Here is a 23,476-nt window from a genome sequence, read left to right as displayed (position 1 = left end):
TAACTTTTAATACAGTGTGTCTCAAGTTAGAATCCAGGATATATTCTCTGGGGTTTGTGAGTTCTGCATTTCAAAAACACTTATTTATAATTTAGTAAGGGAAAAAGAAAGAGACATTAAACAAATGACATAATGAAACTTTGATAAATGCTAAGGAGGAGAAATACAGTGTATAGCATAAAAGAATTTTCTAAACTTTTAATTTTGGCCTGTTTTTAAATAACTGGATTTTCAAATTATTTTAACACAATTTTTTAAAAAGTAAAAGTGTGCAAGGATGCTGCAATGTGTTATAGCAGCAATCCCTACAAAGCTGTTTGTTAATATAATAGAGTAGTAAAAGTTGGATGAGCAAAATTATGTTTCTTGAGTCTTGTTTACCGATACTTGAGTCCAGATTCTTTAGGGGTTTGTTAGTTCCTCTTTCTGGAATATCCCTGCCCCTTTTCTACCCCCTGCCCCCCATCTCTAAGTGAACTGTAGGACTTCATTATTGTCCAAGTTGAAACATACCCAATGGTATATATGTTAGTAAGTAATAATAGATTAGGAATAGGTTTCCACGGTTTACAGCATATTTTCCTTTATATTACTTCACTGGATTCTCACCCACTCCTCTTGGGTAAAGGCATGTGTTGCAGCAGTCTCTTTATAGATGGACAAAATAAGTTTCAAAAATATTTGTGGTTTACCTATACAGTCAAAGTCACTGGATGGTAGACTGTGGTAGAGAGAGACTTAGAACCACATCTTTTGATTAGTGTTACTTGAAGTGAGGTGCAGAGAAGGGTTTTTCTTCTTTTGAAATAACTTGCACATAAATTTCTTCTCAAGTCTTGTTGTTGTTGTTGTATTTCCTCCTAAGCAAAGCTGATAACTTCATGGTACCTGTTCTGCTACCCACTGTCCTGGTTATGGATCCCAAGGTCTTAAATTGGCCAGGTTTCCTACAGTTTCTGACTTTTAGTGCACTTTACCTCAGCTGTCTGAAAGTACATACTTTCTGTGGCCAAATTTTTCTACATCTCTTCCTTCAAAAGTAACCTTTCCTTTAGTTTTGGTGCTAGGGTATTGTGTCTTTTTGAGTTGTATTTCATACCCGCCAAGCCCATTCAAGTTGTGCTACTCCATTCACTTCCATTCCCAACTCCTCCAAATTGGAGAGCTGTGAAGTACTGCTTTGTCTGATACCATTTCTGTATCCTGTAATACAAGAATTTGGAAAATTTCAAGTTAGTAAGCGTATAATTTATTCCAAGGTGTAAATGTTTAAATTCTCTACCTGTTAACACAGTCTTAAATATTTTTATCATTTTTAGGTGGCTAAACTGGAGGCAATCAAATCATGCCTCTTGAGCTTCATTTATAAAGGCGTTTATGTTAGACATTCATTTGTGATATGTCTTTTTCAAATTGCTAAATTTTCTTATCCAGCCTTAGTTTTGATTGAAATTTGCTTAATCCTCACTGTGAATATTCCTAGTTTTTGTCCAATTTCAAGTCCTTTATTCTCATGATTTCCCTTTCAAGAATAATCATTCACTCATGTTAATTCTAAGATACAGCTACATATAAACTTACTGTACATATATTACTTATCTAATCATGTTCTTCAAGTCAAAATTACAAATTATTTTTACTGGTCTGTATTCTTTATTCTGAACTGAACTTTAAAATTGAAATCAATTTTATGGTGTAAATGCTTAATCTTAATAGCCACTCTATCGTATTTCACAACTGCCTTAGTTATTAACCTCTTACAAACTAAGTACTTAACTCAATATAATTTTTTTGCTTTACTTTTTATTATGAAAAATTTCAGAAATACTCAAATGTAAAGGGAGTAGTACAGTGAACTCCCCTTTATACTCATCATCTAACTACAACAATCATCAGCTCATGTGCACTCTTAGATGATTATGGCCCCTCCCATGTCTAACCTCTTTTGTCATTATTTTATTTTGAAGTAAATTTAATACTTTATATCATTTTGTTTGTATGTATTTTAATATCAGATAGACTTTTTATATGACTATAATCAAAAGATAACTTCTATACAGTGATGATGACTCATGAGCAGCTGCTCATGAGCAGCTAACATTGTAGTAATTTTGGTGTAAATTAGATTTTGTTAAAAATCAACTTTTTCCACTGTATGTTTGGTAATAAATGGGCAGAGGGAACCAAATGGCTTTCTCGCTATAAACTTTGAAAACTGTAACTTCTTTTTAACTTTAAATAGCCTTGTCCTTTCTTGCCGTTCTCTATAACTGCTTAAGCAAAATAAGATAAAGTTGTACTATTAATTTTTTTAATGAAGGTGAAATATTATCAATTTGAGGAATATCAGTACATCATTGGGAAATGAATAATTTCAAATATTCATAAAATCTCGGATGTCTGTAAATTGACTAGCTTTGCTTAAATAGCAGTCTTACAAATAGTATTTTTATCTATTAGGTTTGATTTTCACTGAATCATTTGAAGATAGAATATTATATTCAAAGGTAGGGCTGCACATAAAGTAGTTAATGTCATGTTTATATATAATAAAGGGTTATCTACTCATTTTTAACCTGCTGCTTCATGTAGCCCAAATGCATACTGTATAATTATTTAACGATGAAACTGTGTTGTCTTTAAGCATTTTATCATTTGATCATCCAGATGTAGTACTTTGCTGAAAATAATGTAAAACATTTGAATTCTGAATACTCACCTTTTAGAAAAGCCCATTCACTTGGAAGAAAATGGTTATTTTGTGTATATGTTTCTTTCTTACAGCTTTTATGTGTAATCCTTTAGTTAATTGGAGTAGAACTATTAATGTTTGTAAACACATCTCCTAAAATTTGTTTAAAGAATGGTCATCTTTTTGATTCTATGAAAATGTCGTTTGATTTGGTACTTATATACTCTTAAATATGCAGAAGAAAGATAATTTTGAGGAGAATCACATCAGTTTTCTGGTGTGTTCCTGGTATGTTCTGATATGTTTTTCATTTGATGTTAATTGCATTTTATTCTTTTTTTTTTTTTTTTTTTTGTGAGGAAGATCCGCCCTGAGCTAACATCTGCCAATCCTCCTCTTTTTGCTGAGGAAGACTGGCCCTGAGCTGACATCTGCCAATCCTCCTCTTTTTGCTGTGGAAGACTGGCCCTGGCCTAGCATCCATGCCCATCTTCCTCTACTTTATATGGGAGGCCGCCACAGCACGGCTTGAAAAGCGGTGCGTCGGTGCGCGCCCGGGATCCAAACTGGCGAACCCTGGGCCGCCACAGCGAAGCGTGCACACTTAACCACTTGTGCCACCAGGCCAGCCCCTGCATTTTATTCTTTAAATTTTATTTTACCTACGTAATAATCACTTTCCAACTTAACCAGAAAACCAAGCTTTTTTCCATCTGAACTTAATTAGGCATATGTTATTCCACTTGTTTTTTTGTTTTGTTTTTATTTTTTTGACCATTGTTATTCTGTGAGTGGTCTGTAATAAAGTGGAAAGCAATAATGGCAAGTGAAAATAATTGGGGGCTTTTACATTGAGTGTATTTCCAGTTTTCTAAAAGTATGCAATTGATTTCTTTGTGTGGTAGACATTTTTTCAGGTTCAAACACAGTTCAATGTAGGGAAGAATTTTTTTCTGGGTGATAAAATGATGGGAATCTTCATGGAGTCCTTGGGAATAGAAAAGCTAATGATTTCTAAGCAATTCAGAAAGAGTTGTTTGTTATACTACAGAATATTTGTGGATTTTTTGAGAAGGCTGGTGAACTTTGCAAATCTTAAGAAAATTATATCTGTTTTAGCAGAAATAACAATTTATTTCTCAAAAGCAAATCTAATTTAACTGCTTATACCTAATTCTTTCCATTTGGTGTTGGAAACTGGATACATTAACTTATGAAAAGCTCATATAAAATTATAATTGAAGAAATAGCAAATCTTTCATATGCTTCTACCATTTGTGAACATTGATGTGTAATGTGTCAGTTCTCCTATTAAGCTAACGTATTTACAATTCTTTCTTTAAGGCAAATCCTCCTCCAGTATTGGTCAACACAGATAGCTTGGAAACACCGACTTATGTAAGTTCCATTTCCTCCCCACATTTAAATAATTCTGCTTTTCCTGTTCAATTTTTGATACAGATAAAAAGATCACAGCATTATTTTCTCTAATATATTGTACTTATGATGTTCTGTCACTGAGCTATAATTGTTAAAGTAAATGAAACAGTGCTGTGCTTTTTAACTCTTTTTGCATACTTATGCAAAGCAGAAATGTTGAAATAGAAATTTATGCTTTTATTTTTAAATTAAAATAATTAACTTTCACTAAAGGGTATCTCTGACCAGTGGTCACTTACACAATGTCATATATTCAGAGTCATTTTAGAAGTCTGATTGAGTGACTAGGTTTTTAGTAACAGGTTTATATGTGTGTTCATGTATTAAAAAAATTAGTTATAACTTTGTAACTTTAAATTGATTAGTGCTTCTCTCTAAACTTACTTTGTTAAAAAGCCCTCTTTTCCTTAAAGATAAATAGCCAGAACAGCAGAATCTGATCTAACATTTATTTATTTGTGGGGAAGATTGGCCCTGAGCTAACGTCTGTTGCCGATCCTCTTTTTTTTGCTGAGCAAGATTGACTCGGAGCTAACATCTGTGCCCATCTTCCTCCATTTTTTATGTGGAGTGCCACCACAGCATGGCTTGATAAGTGGTGTGTCAGTCTGTGCCTGGGATTCAAACCTGTGAACCCTGGGCCGCCAGAGTGGAGCGTGCGAACTTAACCACTACACCACCGGGCCAGCCCTGATCTAACATTTTTCACCCCAAAGGAAAATGTCTTTGGAGATGTTTAAATAAAAGTAATGCCCATGCATTCTTTTAATCAAATGGCGCATAATTTCATAGACTGTAAAAATCCTTTTCTCCCATTTTTGAACTGTGGTTGATTTCAGTCTCTACTTTAAAACATTTTAGGGCTGGCTCGATGCTGTAGTGGTTGAGTTCATGTGCTCCTCTTTGGTGGCCTGGGGTTCGTGGGTTCGGATCCCGGGGCCAGACTGCCACACCACTCATCAAGCTGTGCTGTGGTGGCGTCCCACATACGAAATAGAGGAAGATAGGCACAGATGTTAGCTCAGAGCCAATTTTCCTCAGCAGAAAGAGGAAGGTTGGCAATAGATGTTAGCTCAGGGCGAATCTTTCTCACCAAAAAAAAAATTTTTTTATTTGGATTTATATTCTGTTTGTATTTATATGAATATGGATGTATCAGATATTGGGATTTTGCAAAACTTCAAATAATAATACTTAATACAAACCAAAAATACTCTTCTTTACTTCTTTTCAGTCAATGTTACCTTTCACACTGATGTAGAATACTTAGTCAAGCAGAATTTTGTTTGTACTTTTGTCAATATTTTCTTCTTTACATTTCTTTCTCCCTCACTTGTTCCTTTGTTCACTTGTGTTTTGCTTAAAGGCAGAGTCAGTGATTAAATATTTTGATTTTAAAACTCTTTTAACTGGAAGTTAATAAATAAAAACTAACAGAAAACGATAATATTAACAAAGAAAATAAATACACATGCATTTTAGGGGAAAAGTCAACAAATTGAAAGCAAGATTAGCATACTAAGCAGCAAATTTAGAGTAAAAGTTGTATAATTTTAAGTTTGTTTGGCATATTATTCAAAAAAATTTTTTTCTTGCCAAGCAAGGTATGTTGGGGGTCTCCAGGACCACTTACTACCCATGTTGGGAGATTTGCTAGAAGGACTCACAAGACTCAGCATATTGTTGCACTCATTGCTAAGATTTATTACAGCTATGCAGTACGTGAGGATCTGTAGTCAGGTTAATGGCTGTATGTCTAGTGGAATCCATGTTTAGATTTCGTTATACTTTCTTCCTCCCATGAGGGGTCACGCAGAGCACTCTTTTCCCCTAGCAATGAAAATGCAGCAACATGTGTGCAGTGTTTCTGGCCAGGGAAGCACATTATGGACTCTGTCAGTGCAAAGTTTTTTATTGGCGATTGGTCACATAGGCACCCTCCGTCTGGCACATAACCATACGTCCAGGCTCCCCGAAGGAAAGCAGGTGTTCAGCATAAAATGCATTGTCTCTACAAAGTCTAGCCGCAGTAAAGGACCCTTTCAGTTAGGGAATGGTGGAAACACTCCTAAAATCAATTTCCCAAATGCCTGCCAAGACCCTTCTAGAGATAGCAGCCTTAGACCTGCTATGTTAACCCTTTTCTGTATGTAAGGAAATAAGATACATTCCAGTTCTCCAAACAGTATTGGTCAGTGGGCTACTTTATCATACTTAAAGAACACTGTGTGAGATGTTTGGGTAGTAACTATTCTGTGTGGCTCTTGCTTTGTGCAGGTAAAAACCACGTGTTTGGTTTGAGTAAGACAACCTTAAGCTTTTAAGAGACTGAGGAATTTAATTCTAAAATTTAAAATATATTACAGAATGGTTTTTAAACTTGTTATTCCTTTGTTAATTTCCTGATCACTTAATACTAGCTATGTATTGATGAATAAAAATAAGAAAAGTTGCAGCTGCTGCCTTAGAACACATTTTTTTTTTCTGGCTGTAGTCGTCATACTTCCCAAAATTAAGTAATTAATTGAGTATGTATATTGTACAAAGTTCAAAAGATACAGAAAGATATCCAGTGAAAAGTAAATCTTTCTTCCACCCCTGCTCCCATTCTTCCAGTTCCCCTTGCCTATGGCAGAAAGTGTTAGTAGTTTCAAATATGTCCTGCTATAAACAGTCTATGCATATGTATTGTTTGCAAACTTTTACCGTGTAAAATCAATACGCTACTGATAATTTTTGTATAGATATTTTTGTGTACGTATACAAGGATATAATCAGAATATATTCATATACACAGATTGCTCAGGGGGCGTCAATTTAGATTTGATCATCATTGCCAAATTGCACTTAATGCAGTTTTACCCATTTATACTTAAATAAAAAGTATCAATGTTTTTATCCCATACTGTCACCATCAGTGCGTTAATAAACTTTTTCATCTTTTGTAAACATAATGTTTAAAGTGTATTAACTCAGGGCCGGCCCTGTGGCTTAGCGGTTAAGTGCGCGTGCTCCGCTGCTGGCGGCCCGGGTTCGGATCCGGGGCGCGCACCGACGCACCACTTCTCTGGCCATGCTGAGGCTGTGTCCCACATACAGCAACTAGAAGGATGTGCAGCTATGACATACAACTATCTACTGGGGCTTTGAGGGAAAAATAAATAAAAAAAATTTTAAAAAGAAAGTGTATTAACTCATTGTTTTAATTTGCATTTATATCTCACCTTTTTCTGCATTTTCACCTTAAAAAATTTTATGTTGAAACATTCACATACCACAAAATCTACCCTTTTAAAGTGCGCAATTCAGTGATTTTTGGTTTATTCACAACATTGTGCCATCACCACCACTTCCTAATTTCAGAACATTTTCATCACCCTATAAAAAAAGCCCTGTGCCTATTAGCGGTCACTCCCCATTCTGCCCTTCCCTCACCCTCTAGCAACTGTTCATCTACTTTCTGTCACTATGGATTTGTGTGTTCTGGACCATTCATATAAATAGAATCATGCAATATGAGGCCTTTTGTGTCTGGCTTCTTTCACTTAGTGTAATGTTTTCAAGATTCATCCATATTTGAGCATGTATCAGAAGTTCATTCCTTTTTATGGCTGAATAATATTCCATTATCTATGTATACCACATTTTATTTATTCGTCCCTCTGTTGGTGGACACTTGAGTCATTTCCACCTTTTGGCTAATGTGAATAATGCTGTGATAAACATTGGCATACAAGTATCTGTTCAAGTCCCTGCTTTCAATTCCTTTGGATATATACCTAGTGGTGGAATTGCTGGGTCATATAGATAACTCTATGTTTAGGGTTTTGAGGAACCACCTGTTTTCCAAGCAGTTGCAGCATTTTACATTTCCACCAGCAATGTATTAGAGTTTCAGTTTCTCCACATCCTTACCCATCTTGTTATTCCTCATCAACAAAAGTGTTGGTCTTTTTTATTATAGCCATCCCAGTGAGTATGAGGTGATATCTTATTATAGCTTTGATTTGCATTTATTCAGTGACTAATAATGTTAAGCATCTTTTCATGTGCTTATTGGATATTTTTATATCTTCTTTGGAGAAATGTCTATTCAGATCGTTTGCTCATTTTTTAATTGGATTATTGTCTTTTATTAGTAATTTGTAAGAGTTTTCAATATATTCTAGGCACAAGTTTTTTATCAGATATATGATTTGCAAAAATGTTTTCCTATTCTGTGGATTGTCTTTTCACTTTCTTGATAATCTCCTTTGAAGCACAAAAGTCCAATTTATATACTTTTTCTCTTGTCACTTATGCTTTTGTTTTTTTTTATTTTATTTTTTGTGTGTGAGGAAGATTAGCCCTGAGCTAACATCTGTTGCCAATCCTCCACATTTTTTTTTTTTTTTTTTTTTGGTGAGGAAGATCAGCCCTGAGCTAACATCTATGCCAACCCTCCTCTTTTTGCTGAGGAAGACTGGCCCTGGGCTAACATCCGTGCCCATCTTCCTCTACTTTATATGAGACGCCACCACAGCATGGCTTGCTAAGCGGTGCGTAGGTCCATGGCCGGGATCCAAACCTGCGAACCCCGGGCCGCCAGAAGCGGAGCACGTAAACGTAACTGCTACGCCACCGGGCCAGCACCTGGCACTTATGCTTTTGATTTCATATCTAAGAAACCATTGCCTAATCCAAGGCCATGAGGACTTAACACTTATGTTTTCTTCTAAGAGTTTTATGGTTTTAACTGTTGCATTTAGGTTTTTGATCTAAGTTAATTTTGTATATTGTGTGATACTATATATCATTCTTTCGTATGTGGATATCTGATTGTCCTATCACCATTTGTTGAAAACACTATTCTTTCTACATTGAATGGTCTTGGCACCCTTGTAGAAAATCAGTTAGTCATAAATATGTGGATTTATTTCTGGAGTCTTAGTTCTCTTCCGTTGATCTATATGTGTATCCTTATGTCAGTGTCACATGGTCTTGATTACGGTAACTTTGTAATAAGTTTTGAAATCAGAAAGTCTAAGTCCTTTAACTTTTTAAGTTTATTTTGGCTATTCTGGTTTCTTTGCATTTCCATATTAATTTTAAGATCAGCTTATCAATTCCTGCACACAACAAAAAAGGCAGCTGGAATTTTGATAGAGATTGAGTTGAATCTGTAGGTAAAATTGGAGAGTATTGCCATCTTATCAGTATTATGCCTTCCAATCCATGAATACAGGATGTCTTTCCATTTGTTTATATCTTTAATTTTGTTCAATAATATTTTGTAATTTTTGGTGTACAAGTCTTATACTTCTTTTGTCAAATTTATTCCTAAGTATTTTATTCTTTTCATACTATTGTAAATGGAATTGTTTTGTTAAGTTTATTTATGGATTTTTCATTGCTAGTGTAGGGGAATACAATGGACTTTTAGGTATTGATCTTCTATCCTGCAACCTTACTGAATCATTTATTAGCTCTAATAGTTTCTTGTGTAGATTCCTTTGGATTTTCCACGTGAGATGGGTTTTCTATATGTCTTCTGCAAATAGAAATCGTTTTACTTCTTCCTTTCCAAATAGGATGCCTTTTATTTTTGTTGCCTAATTAATTATCCTTGTCTAGAACCTCCAATACAATCTTTGATAGAAGTGACAAAAGCAAACATCCTTGTTTTGTTTCTGATCCTCGGAAGAAAGCTTTCCATCTTTTACCATTAAGTATGATATATTGTACTCAATTTTAAGTATTAATTAATATTATAATTTCATTGGCACTGGTGTTTTGATTTTCTTTCTATGCATTCCTGTTCTTTCCTTAAATAGTAAAAATGTTAAGGGAAGGCAAAATTAAGGACAAAAATTCTCGAGTTCTTACTGGCTCCAGTAATGAGGTGGAAATGAGATAATTTGCTGAAGTAATTCCCATCTGTTCCTGTGTTTATTTTCCTTAAAGACAGACCATGAACACTGAAGGTTAGGAAAGTTCATTTGATTAGACTTGGGTAGTTTTCTTACATACTAAGAGCTTCAGTTTTTCCATATGTAGTATAATTGATAATTGCAATATTTTAAAATCAACCTAAATGGCTATTCATTATTTAGGAAAAACTTTTAAGTAAATTCTTTTGGTGTTAATACTTTGTATTTAGTTACGTTAATTTTTCATCAGGAAGAACATTTTCTTCTTCCCAATACATTTTTATTTTTAGATTCTCACCTTCTGATGGTATAGACTTTGAGGTTTTTACTTGCCTGAGATTATGCAGTAATATGAACCATGAGTCATATGAATGTTGATAGATAAAATCTTGAATTTCAATATGTTACTCTATAGTTAGAATGGTATTACTGAATTCAACCTAAACAACAGGGAATTAGTAAATTAGGCTTCTTTTTATCTTCCTTTGGGCAAGTCTTATACTTATTATGTAATAGGATTTGTCTGTCCTGTTTGAATATATTAGTGTAGGCTGATTAGAAAATTAAAATCTTTGGGTCAATAAGGGATTGAGCATATCTGTGTTATAAATTTTCCCCTACTTCTTTCTGGCATGTGTGTACCCATAATTAAAGTAAACTGTGTTAAAAAAGAAAAACTTAGGGCCAGCCCAGTGGCTTAGCGGTTAAGTGCACGCACTCTGCTGCTGGCGGCCCGGGTTCGGATCCCGGGCGTGCACCGACGCACCGCTTCTCCGGCCATGCTGAGGCCGCGTCCCACATACAGCAACTAGAGGGATGTGCAGCTATGACATACAACTATCTGCTGGGGCTTTGGGGGAAAAAATAAATAAATAAAATCTTAAAAAAAAAAAAAAAAAAAAAGAAGGCAGCGAGGGGATCTGCTTAGCTAGGAGGAAGATTTAAAAAAAAAAAAAAAAGAAAAACTTATACAACTTAAAAGTTAAACAATAAATGCTATTCTAATATACTAGCAATGACCAGTTGGAAATATGAGTCCATTAACTCTATCAACAAAAAATATGAAATACCTAGCAATCAGCTTAACAGGAAATTTATAGAGTTTGTAGTAAGAAAACTATAAAACTTTACTGATGTCATAAAAGAATACCTGAGAAGCAGAGAGCAGATCTTGTTGCGGAGCAGGAAGATAATGTAGAGATCATCATTTTCCTCAGATTAATCTGTAAATTTGTTATAGTAAGTCATAGCCCCCCAAAAAAGGGAGAAGGAGGAGAGAGAGCGAGAATGTGTACATGTGTTTTAGAGGGATGGAGATGGACTTAATGATTCATCTAGAGCTGCATCGTCTAATACAGTAGCCACTAGCTACATATTGGTATTTAAATTTAAATTGATTAAAATTTAAAATTTAGTTTCTCTGTTGTACTAGCCACATTTCAAGTGCTCAGTAACCATATGTGGGGAGTATCTCCTGTTTTGGACAAGGCACATTATAGAACATTTCCATCACTACAGAAATTTCTGTTGGACAGTGTTGATATAGAAAAGTAAAAACTCAAGAATGGCCAAGTAAAATTTAAAATAAAAGTAATTGTGGGGGATTTCCCCACCAAGTAATAAAACATGTTATAAAACATCTTTAATGCAGCGTAGGTCTGGTCCAAAACCAGATAGAATGGAATTAATAGAATACAACTTACCTTTGATATATGTTGTATAATCTGATTTTTCTTTTCCTGGTCAAGTTTATTATAGGTTAGTTGTTCTTAGTTACGGCTTCGTGGGATTTTTTTCCCCACTGTTAGGATTTTTTTTAGGAATTTACCATCTATTCTTAAACGTCTTTGGAATTTTTGCCTTACCCAGACTATTACCATAACTTCTTTACCACTTGACTTTTTTCCAGTTTCTTTCCATTTCTGTTCCATACTGCCATAGTTCTTTTTATGCAAAACCTATTAAACCTACTTGATGCTCAAAAACTTCTGAGAATATTTCTCATTCCTTGGGAAAGCATTTGGAACCTTTCACAATCAGGCCCAGTCTACATCTAGTTTCTGCTCCAACTTTCACCCCCTATACACAATCCCATTTTGTTGATAGGAATAAATTCAAAATCTAGAAAATACTAGCAGTGACAATTCTCAGGAAGTATTCTAAATCTATTCTCTTCTATTTTTAAAGAGAAAAAAAACATTTTGTCAGTAATATATTCATTTTGTCTAAAAACTGATCTCTCTTCTCTAATTTGGTTCCCACCTTACTTCTCACTCTATCCTGTTAATTGAGAGTAATAAACCCATTAGCCAAGCATTTCTTTCTTATTGGAAGCCACATTTTGTAGAGATATTATAAAAAGAAAACTAAGCAAACCAATCATTTTCTAGTTTTGCTGGAAACCATATTGTTTTGAAATATTACACCACCATTGCTTTTTTCACTTTTACTGTTAATGGAGTGGTACTTGCAGAGTAATTTGTGTTTTTGGTAATGTACTCTTGGCATTTAGAAGCCCGGTGTGAATGTGTTTAATGTTGTTATTGAATTGTCTCTATGTATGAAATTATCAGACCATTTCAAGTTATTGAGGGTTTAGGAATAGTCTTTTGGGGTTCATATGGCCTTCTCACTTTTCACCTCTTTTACATCAGTCTTTACTACCTGGAATCCTGACCAGATATCAATACATCATGAGCTGGCATTAAATTAAGTGCCAAGGACATTGACTAAGTGCCTACCTTTTGAGAAGGCTTAATGGTGAAAATCTCAAATTCCTTAAAGCAAATTCCTTAAATCATAAGATCAAAATACACAAATTTTACGTATTAACACCAAAAAAGGCCGAATAAGCACACTCACTTGGGAATGTTTTGCAAAATAAAATTTCAGACTATTTAGAAATAAACAAATGAACAAAAATAGAGCCCAGTGTAGCAGTTTTGGCATTTGGCCAAAGACATATGGTGAAGAAAATTTAACTTTAATATGTTGGATGTTTTTAAAAATAGAAAGGAGTAATGAGCAAGTGAATTGGGCATTTAACTCAAGAAGCTTTAAAAAAGAAGTGTCTAAAGAAAGAATAAAGAATTTATAAGAATAAAAGCAGCCAGTGCTTGTGGTCTAGTGGTTAAGATTCAGAGCTCCCACAGCTGAGGCCTGGGTTCCTTTCCCAGTAAGGGAACCACACCCACCCGTCTGTCGGTTGTCACACTGTGTGGCAGCTGCGTGTTGCTGTGATGCTGAAAACTATGCCACCAGTATTTCAAATACCAGCAGGGTCACCCATAGTGGACAAGTTTCAGCAGAGCTTCCAGACTAAAAACCACTAGGAAGAATGACCTAGCCACCCACTTCCAAAAAATTGGCCACAAAATCCATATGAATAGCAACTGAGCATTGTCTGATATAGTGCCAGAAGGTGAGAGGATGGCCCAAAAAGACCAGGCAGGGTTCTGCTCTGCTGTACACAGGGTCGCTAGGTGTGGGAATTGACTCAGTGGCACTAACAACAAAAAATAAAAGCAGAAAGTAATAGCGTAGAATGTAATAGATTAATCAGTAATGTTAAAACTACTTCTTGATAAAGACTGATAGACTTTTAGCAAGTCTGAGCAAGAAAAAGATACAAATAACCTTTAGAATAAGAAAAGTGATATAGCTGCAGATATGGATTTTTTATTTTTACTCATAAACAAAGGACTTTCAGTCAAGTTGGCAGGATATTCATATGCATAACCCTCCTGCACTCTAGATGTATAGAAATCATAGGTTTAAAAAATATACACACACACACACACACACACACACACACATTTTTGACATATCTCAGAAACGAGAAGAAAATCTCGTAGGTGAGAAAGAAGAAAGAAAGTAGCAGTTGGGTTTGAATCCATTACAGCCGTAAGAATTAAGAACCCAAAAAAGTAGTAGAGATGCGTTTCAAAAGCCCTCCAGAGAAAAACTCCTAGCCCCTGAATCGGACCTGAATTAAGGGTTGCTTTCTTATGGTATAGTTCAAGAGAACAAAGTAGCTTACACCGATTTCATTCTTCCATTGTTTCATTATTCTATTGCTGTGTAACAAACTACCCTGAAACATAGTGGCTTAAAAAACAACAGTTCATTATTTCTCATGATTTTCTGGGTTAACTGGATGGTTCTTCTGCTTCACATGGTGTTGGCTGGGGCACTGGAAAGGGCTGGAAGATTCCCAAATAGTCTCATTCACATGGCTGGCAGTGGGTGCTGGTTGCTGGATAGGAGTACAGCTGGTGCTTTTGGCCAAGGGCCTTGCTTCTCCTCTATTTGAATATCCTCATAGGCTGTTTGAGCTTCCACACATTATAGCTGTTGGGTTCTAAGAAAGTGCATTCTAAGACGAAAGCAAACACTACAAGGCATCACATGACCTAGCTTCAGAAGCCACACAGCATCAATTGTGCCACATTCTTTTTAACAAAGCTCATCTAAGCACTGTCTAGATCTAAGGGAAGGGGAAATAGATAACGTTTCTTGATGGTAAGATGGTTTAGTCATATTGCAAAAGGGCATGTGGGATGGAAGACAGGAGGCATCTAGAGAAATGCAGTTGATCACAATCCCTATTTGAGATTTTAAGATTGAGAACTTTGCCCAGCCTCATGTCGCCAAAAATGTTAAAGCAATAATTTGAATTCCAGTTAATGTGATTCCAAGGACTACTCACCTTTCACCAGTAGCCCTCACTGTGAGAATTACTTCTTCCAGGAGGGAATACAGAATAAATTGAAAGGAATAAGAGAAAGTGATTGGTCTGTAAGATGTGAGCAAGAACTTGAATCACCAGTGTATCAGATTTGGACATGAAATATTTAAGTGAAATTTGTGACAGAGGAAGCACTAATGTGACAGAGGAAGCACTAACGTAACAGATGTGGAGGTGGGAACTTGCAGGATATGTAAAGGAAAGAGCAAGTCATTCAAATCTGATGGTATGTAAGGCTCATGAAGACAAGAGATATGTATGCTAAGAATGAAGCTGAGTGATAGATTGGGGTCAGTCATGCAGAGCCTTGTATGAGAATTTCTGGAAGTTTTGGAGGAAGTTTGTTATTAGACATGGGCTCCAAAAAGACATCTGTGTAAGACACATTTGAATGATTTGGGCAGTGGAGAATACTAATCTAAGAGATTGAGTAGATTACATTGGCAGTAGTCCAGAGGAGATTAACAAAGGCTTGAAACAAGGTAATAGAAATGAGAATGAAGAGGTTATGGTTCTCAGAAAAATTGAAATATTCAAATCAGTAAGAATTGGTGACTGCTTAGATGTGTGGATCAAGGCAGAGAAAAGAGTCAGAGTTCAATAATATTAAAATAAAGCTGAATATGTACTCTTTTTATATTTGAAAGTTGTAATACCATAAATGTCAATTTATTAATCACATTTGCACTCTGTCATTCCTTAAAAATCTTCCTTAAAATGTTTTAAATAAAGCTATATTATTTGGCTGCTATCACATTTAACAGATTTTCATTAATAAGTCATGCAAAAATTAAGTCTTGCTGTTTCAAATTTTACACTCTAAGTTTCTATGCTACTTCTTTTTTCCCCCATTAGGTTAATGGCACTGATGCAGATTATGAATATGAAGAAATCACACTTGAAAGGGTAAAAACTATTAATTATCTTAAGTTCTTTTATGTGTAAATCTGGTGCTTTAAAGAACTCTTTAAATACACTGCTCTTTAATATAGAATTCAAGGGAGAATATCTTTCAAAAACAGAACTATGTAGTATTAGTTTCTTTTATAAGTTCACATATCATAAAATTAGCCATGGTATTTTCAGAACATGTTACTTTTCTTTAATAACCTTTTTCTTTAAAATAAACTTTTTATTTAAAGTAGTTTTAGATTTACAGAAAAGTTGTACAGAGAGTTCCCATTTACCCTGGACTCAGTTTTATCTATTGTTAACATCTTACATTACTAGAATACATTTGTTTCAAGTAATGAACCAATATTGATACATTATTATTAACTAAAGTCTATATTTTATTTGGATTTCCTTAGTTTTTATGTTTTTCTCTTCCAGTGTATACCATATTACGTTTAATTATCATGTCTCCCTAGGCTTCTCTAGACTAACAGTTTCTCAGATTTTTCTTTGTTTTTAATTTTATTATTTATTTTTCTTATGATAAAATATTTATTTTTAAATAAGTTTTTAGTATCCTAGTAACATGGTCATTGTATCAGTTTTCTTCCCTAGCAAAATTAATAGCCATAGTTCTAATGGACAAGACCCTATTGAAACTTTATTATCATATGCTCCCCCAGTCAGAAAATAACTTAAGGGTACAATTCAGATGTGTAAATTTTCTTGAATATTTTCCCCTTAAGAATTTCTGCGTTCAATTGATACTGTATTTTAGTAATGCCGCCTTGTCTGACCAGCACTGGGGGAAATGAAGTGTTCCACACAAGTAAATTTCCAAAGTAGCTGAAAGTCTGTATATTTAAGACTAAAATCCTAGCTAATTAGATTTGCCAGAATAGACTCTGAGTGAAAATAGACCTGAGAGGGTCTTTTACATGTGTAATAGATCTATACTGCCTGCTACCCAAATTTGGGTCACCTGTTCGAGGTGGATGACGGAGTAATTTTCAAGTAAACCCAGTGTTAATATATTGTACGTATTTTAATATGGTATTTTGTTGTTTTGTTTTTTCCCCAGCCTATTGTGATATAATTGACATATAATCCTAACTTTTTATCTTATTCATTTTTCATTCTTTCTCAGTGCCTTTTACATTTCTTTATTTAGTCATGACTGTATGTTGTATTTTTTGCTGATTAAAGAACTCGAGTACCAGGATTGGAGAGCTGTTATTAAAGTACAGACTTGCAACTAGAAGATGAATAAGTTCTGGAGATCTAATGCACAGCATAGTGATTATAGTCAACAATACTGTATTATACACTTCAAAATTGCTAAGAGACTAGATCTTAAATGTTCTCACCACAAAAAAGAAATGATAATTATGTGACGTGATAGAGGTGTTAGCTAAAGCTACAGTGGTAATCATATTGCAATATATAAATGTATTGAATCAACTCGTTGTACACCTTAAACTTACACAATGTTATATGTAAATTATATCTCAATTTTTAAAAAGCATATGAAAAAAGAACTTGAGTACCTGAGTAACTTGGTAACCTCACAACCTTTTGATACTGTTATTGAGACTCTAGTAGCTCTTCAAGAGTTTAAACTGGAAAAAAAATTTTATTAAAATAGAATTTTAGGACATATCATAGTAGAGAGACTGTTTAAGCTATTTAATACCAACAGTTAAGTAATAGGTCTGGATATATCCACTTATTTGAGTTGCCTGAAAGCCAGAGTTAGAATATTCTTGCGAAAATAAACATTTTTTAACACTATTACTTAGAACAATTGTTCTTAAAGACTTTTTGTAGCAGTAGAGCCCTTTCTTCAATGAAAATATTACTCAGAAATCCAGTATGTAAAACAAGGAAAAAGTAGCTCTGCTTTGGCAAAATTGACTTTGCTGTCAAGAAAGCTCACCCATGTTAAGTTCTCAGGTTAGGCTTTCAGTATTAAAAAATGCCTTTTGCTAGTCAGGTGTCTTGGTTCAACACATCAAGGATGATGGCAACTGTTACTTAGCGGATACAATTTGGTGATTTTTAAATAAGCTGATAGCAAAGTTAGCAGAAGAAGGTTTTACCTACTCAGAAATAATAGCAGCGGAAAGATCACTTGAGTGTTTTTCTCTTAGTAGAGATTTGCCTTACCAAACAGGAGATGCACTCTGGAAGAAAGATGTAGTGACACCTCTACAGATGGGTGACTGATCCAAGGACAAGTTGCACATACTTTTAAAGAAAGAACTGTAGACTAGACTCCAAAAGTACTCAGTACATGTTCTTCAACCTCACCTACTCAACAGTAATGCCTCTGAATTCTTCATAGAGAATAAAGAGCTTTCTTTATATTTCCTAATTTAGAATCTTCATATTCCCTACACATATACCTGTGTGTGTGTGTTCCCTGTGTTAACACAGGATCCAGGTCTTATAATGACAAGAACCTATCAATAAAGGTAATTGTTATTCAGTCTTGAATTCTTTTTCCTCTTTCCCCAGGGAAATTCAGGGCTTGGTTTCAGCATTGCAGGAGGTACGGACAACCCACACATTGGAGATGACTCAAGTATTTTCATTACCAAAATTATTGCAGGGGGAGCAGCTGCCCAAGACGGGAGATTGCGGTATGTTTTGCACTTTATGTTGTGATACTGAACCCACTTTGTATATTTTTCTTGAGGCAAACTGAACAGACATAAGTAAAAATAAAAAATACTTTCATAACTTATGTAACATAGATGCTCAAATAACAAGTGAATGAATGAGATAATTGTGCTCTAAGCATTGTTTTCTTCTTTTCATTTAAGAATTCAATTTTATCTTAGATATTTTAACATTTTTAATAATAAATTTGATTGATGGTTTAAATGTAAGCAAATTTATAAAAATTAGAGATTTCCCTTTGTATTTTCAGATACATTCACAAAATGTTTTCCGTTTATTTTCTGGGTGGGAAACATATAAATTTATTTAAGATAAGGGGATTATATATATCTGAGTTTGTTTCATACTGTAAAGAAAAAAGATTATGCAAACTTTAAATAAATTAACATATTTTCTTAATTGAGTAGAAGAAAGTAACATTGGTCTCTTGCTTAAATTTAGTGTCCCATTCCAGAAGATATCTTTAGCATACTTTGTTAATCCTTAGGCCATGGATTATGACACTTTTCCTATTCTCTTGTTTGTTGTTTTTCATATATGGTGACAATCTAAAGTTTTAAGAATGAGGATTTTGTATGGTCTGTTAAAAACAATATCTTATTTTAAGGCTATTGGTACCTTATGCGGCTGTTCAGTTTTAAACTTTACTTGTCATTGGATATGACAGGTGGTATTTAATGAAATTAGATATAAAATTAATAATTTGATCATTCATGTAAATGTAGACATTTACTTCCTGGTTCTGTTAACTGGCCTTTTATTTATGCTTCTTATGAAAAATTAATGTTCCATAAGTTTCACTGAAGAACATATCTATGGTAATAACTCTAAGGTATCACTGTTTTTGGATATAGAATTTCTTTCCTCTAAAGAAAGTTAATTAGATAATTACCAGGATCAGTTTTAATATTTTAATTGTGTTTTGTTCCTCTTCCCTGCCCAATTTGAGATGAACATCTTTTTTTGTTGTTGTTTTTTCCCCTGATGGAATACTGTGCAATTGAAACTGGGACCAGAACTAGGAGGAAAAATTAAGACTAGGAATAAATCAAACTTTAAAAAAATGTATTACTATGTCAAATTAGATAAATTATTTATATGAGAAGCCTTTTAATAATTGATGTAATCTTTAACTTCATATAAATTTCAATAATGAACTTTATGTCTTAAAATCTGTCTAGGTTGGAAAAGGCAATCAGAAAATTATTTTTGGATAAATCAATGAATTAGTCTGTTTTTGCCACTTACTATCTCTGTGACCTTAAGGTAGTTACTTAGTCTGAACCTCATTTTTTTATCTTTGAATCACAGCTCTGTCAGTCATTCTCTGGGTGGCCTTGGGAAAGTTATTTAAGCTCTTTGTGTCTCAGTTTCTCCATCTGTAAAATAGGGATATAAATATGTATCCATCTTATAGGTTGTTGTAAGGGTTAAAACACTAAAAGAAGTACCTGACGTAGTGAGTGCTAAATAAATATTTGCTATTTTTGTAAAGTATCAATGCCTACACATAATAAGCATGCAATAAGCATACAAATTGCAGCTGTCATAATTATTTAATATTTTTGTGTAATAATCTATTATTTGCATTCTTTCTTTTACTGGCCCTTGGGAAATGTTTGTGTTTATTTATATGGGTATTTGATACATTGGAATTTAGCATGTATTTTTGTCTTTTGTATATTCTCCAGTAATAAATAATTCTCTCTACCTTAAAAATGAAAATGACAGGAAATAATTGGCAAAGTGAAAAATTGATATTTAGGGGGCTGGCCTGGTGGCATGGTGGTTAAGTTTGTGTACTCCTGGGTGCGGACCTACACACTGCTCATCAAGCCACGCTGTGGCGGCATCCCATATACAAAATAGAGGAAGATGGGCGCAGATGTTAGCTCAGGGCTAATCTTCCTCAGCAAAAAGAGGAAGCCTGGCAACGGATGTTAGCTCAGGGCCAGTCTTCCTTACAAAAAAAGAAAGTTGATATTTATATTTTTAATATTTAATGTTAATTTTTAATGTTTTATTTTTTTCTCAGGGTCAATGACTGTATATTGCGAGTAAATGAAGTAGATGTTCGTGATGTAACACATAGTAAAGCAGTTGAAGCATTGAAAGAAGCAGGGTCTATCGTACGATTGTATGTAAAAAGACGAAAACCAATATCAGAAAAAATAATGGAAATAAAGCTCATTAAAGGTCCTAAAGGTATGAAATAAATCAAACTAAGACAGATGATTAGGTAAGAAATCTCTGAGTTAAGTGTAACTACGAAGTTATTTATGACACACATTCTAAGAAAGCAATACTGGTGATCTGCAGAACTTGTGTGAATTTTTAGAGTTTTTCTGTTATTTCTACTGACTTTTGTCTTAAGTAGAATTCTGTCTAAACACTTTGAAGTCATGTATAGTGTTGATATTAACTTTTAATCATTCATCTACAAAGTACATTAAGATATTAACTTAATCATTCATCTACAAAGTACATTAAATGCAGATACACAGGCTAAGTTAAAAGAAGAAAATTTATAAGTGTGTCATTAGCAGTTACCTCTGCAATGAGGACTCTTAAGACGTGATTTCTAAATTTTGAAAATATTGATGGGATTGAAGATAAATGGAAATATTGATTCTCATTTGTGGCTTCACGGAAGAGGTGGTATTCCAGCAAATGAAAAAAGGAATAGAGAGCTACAAATTCGTCTGGTACTGTGAAGCTATGGGATTTATGAATTACAGAAATTCCTTATTTAAAATTAATTCGTAGAATATTGGGAAAAGAACAAAATTACTCACATTTCTGAAGCCGTTAGTTCTGCCCACCACCAACAGACAATTTTATTATTTTTTCTCAGTTGGTTTAATCTTGTGAAAGTATTAAAAGTGTTAGTAAGGGGCCAGCCCAGTGCTGTAGCAGTTAAGTTCAGGCGCTCTGCTTTGGCAGCCTGGGGTTTGCCTGTTTGGACCCTGGGCGCAGACCTACGCATTGCTCATCAAGCCATGCTGAGGCGGTGTCCCCCGTAGAGCAACTAGGATATACAACTATGACGTACAACTAGCTAATGGGGCTTTGAGGAGAAAAAAGGGGAAAAAGAGGAAAATTGGCAATAGATGTTAGCTCAGGGCCAATCTTCCTCAAAAAAAAAAAAAAGTGCTAGTAAGATACACAATTATGATGGAAACAAAAGTGAAACATAATTTTACAGTGTGTCTTTGAACTGACATATGCATTTACAAAGAGATTTAAGAAGTAACCTTGAAGAAAAAAGGAACTTATTTGTAACTATAGGAGCACTTATGTTTATAATTGTCCCCGGCTTGCAGAACAAATACTTAGGATTTAAAAAGTAGGTAAATGGGTTCTTTTCTATTTTAAAAAACATCAGTGTGATGAAATTATCACCTTCTAGTTTTCAGCCAGTTCTTTCTGGACTTAGGTTCACATTTATCGATGAGATTCTAAAACTAGTGTTTTCCAAACAGGTCTTGGATTCAGCATTGCTGGAGGTGTTGGAAATCAACATATTCCTGGGGATAATAGTATCTATGTTACCAAAATAATTGAAGGAGGCGCAGCACATAAAGATGGTAAACTTCAAATTGGAGATAAACTTTTAGCAGTAAGTATGAGAAATCTATTGTTATAAAAATCATTTTGATGTCTTTTTTTCCTGACAGACTCTGAAATTTCTACATGCCAGAAATGTTTAAATGAGTGAATACTAGCCTTGCTTTAGTCAAAATAAAAAATGCTTTTTGGTTATTATCTTTATTTGCCTGTTTATTTGCTCTACCAGCTTCCCTCTCCTTCTCTTTTATTCTTTTTTTTTTTTCCCTTTTCCTTCTCTTTTTTGTTGAAGCATTAGGGGCTTGGATGCACAGAATTGTTTAATCATAATCCTTAGGTTTATAACATAGTGTCATCCTTCATTTCTGTGTCACCTTCTTTTTTCCTTTTTTTGACTTTATTTTATTTATAATATAATGAAAACTGCTCAAGGCATTCCCTAACCCATATCAACAATTTGTTTCTCATTCCTTTGCTTTCTAAACATTGTTTAATCACATACGTATGCCTAAATATTTTGTTTAAAGGTTTTATTTATTCAGTTTTTTCCCCCCAAAGCCCCAGCAGATAGCTGCATGTCATAGGTTCACATCCTTCCAGTTGCTGTACGTGGGACTCGGCCTCACGTTGGATGGAGAAGTGGTGCCTCGGGGCGCTCCCGGGATCCGAACCCGGGCCGCCAGCATCAGAGCGCGCACACTTAACCGCTAAGCCACGGAGCCGGCCCTAAATATTTTGTTTAGTATTAATTGGTTTGAAAACTTTTGAAGGCTATTGTGCTGTATATAGTCTTTTAATACTTTTTTACTCAATATTGTTTTACTGAGATTCATCCCTGTTGTTGCATAGAGCTGAAATTTATTCATTTCACCTCTATATAATATTCTATTCTGGGACTGTACCACAATTTATTTATCCAATCTTCATCGATAACTGTCTTAGCCCGTGTTCCCTAGAAAAACAAAACCTGAAGAAAAATTGGTGTGCTATGGTATTGTAGGGAAGTGTACTCTCAGAGAAGCTGGAGTGAGTGGAAATGAAGAGTGAGGCAGAGAATGAGGGAAAGCCAATACAAGGTGTTGTTTCTGAGCTGGCTATAATTTCATAAGAAAATGTGGCTGATGCTTGTCATGTAGGACAGTCTTCCATGCAGGTGATGTGGAACCACTCAACCTTAGATACAGCTGTCCGGGGAAAAGAAAGAATTTATCCGCTGGCCCCTTTTGGTCTCCTGTCTCTTGTTAGGTAAAGTCTACCCCCTGGGGGTTAACTGTCCCAAATTTGTGGGCTGTGTTACCTACTTCCTCTGGGCAAATGCTAGAGAAGCCAGCTCCCTTAGTTCGTGGCCCAGCACTTCCCCTGAACCCGGAAGTGGTGGGAAGAGCTAGAGCCTCAGTGGTCTAGACAGGTCAGACATGGGCTTCTAACATGTTACAGCTCTCACAATGTGGAGCACATCAGCCTTTCCCAAGCCCAGCCCTTACTCCAGAGAGGCTGAAAGAGGTGGTAATTTAGGTAGGAGACAAGGTGAGAGTAGCAGTAGCC

General features: G+C 34.8%; 1 protein-coding gene across 15 annotated transcripts in view; it reads left to right on the top strand.

The window, feature by feature from the left end:
• DLG1 (discs large MAGUK scaffold protein 1) overlaps nt 1–23,476 on the top strand; it is a 283,086-nt gene that overhangs the window by 161,984 nt on the left and 97,626 nt on the right. For all 15 annotated transcript variants that reach the window (XM_087439816.1, XM_087439818.1, XM_087439817.1 and 12 more), the window contains 5 exons: nt 4,037–4,090; nt 15,644–15,694; nt 18,200–18,324; nt 20,400–20,569; nt 21,847–21,983. In XM_087439816.1, the coding sequence (XP_087295942.1) occupies nt 4,037–4,090; nt 15,644–15,694; nt 18,200–18,324; nt 20,400–20,569; nt 21,847–21,983 (537 nt within the window). The remainder of the gene's footprint in view (nt 1–4,036; nt 4,091–15,643; nt 15,695–18,199; nt 18,325–20,399; nt 20,570–21,846; nt 21,984–23,476) is intronic.

The sequence above is a fragment of the Ceratotherium simum genome, chromosome 15 (assembly GCF_057802395.1).
Source record: "Ceratotherium simum simum isolate JZ-2026a chromosome 15, ASM5780239v1, whole genome shotgun sequence".
In the NCBI taxonomy this organism is placed as follows: domain Eukaryota; kingdom Metazoa; phylum Chordata; class Mammalia; order Perissodactyla; family Rhinocerotidae; genus Ceratotherium; species Ceratotherium simum.
Note: the sequence above shows the minus strand (reverse complement) of the source record. Positions and strands in the feature narration are given on the sequence as shown.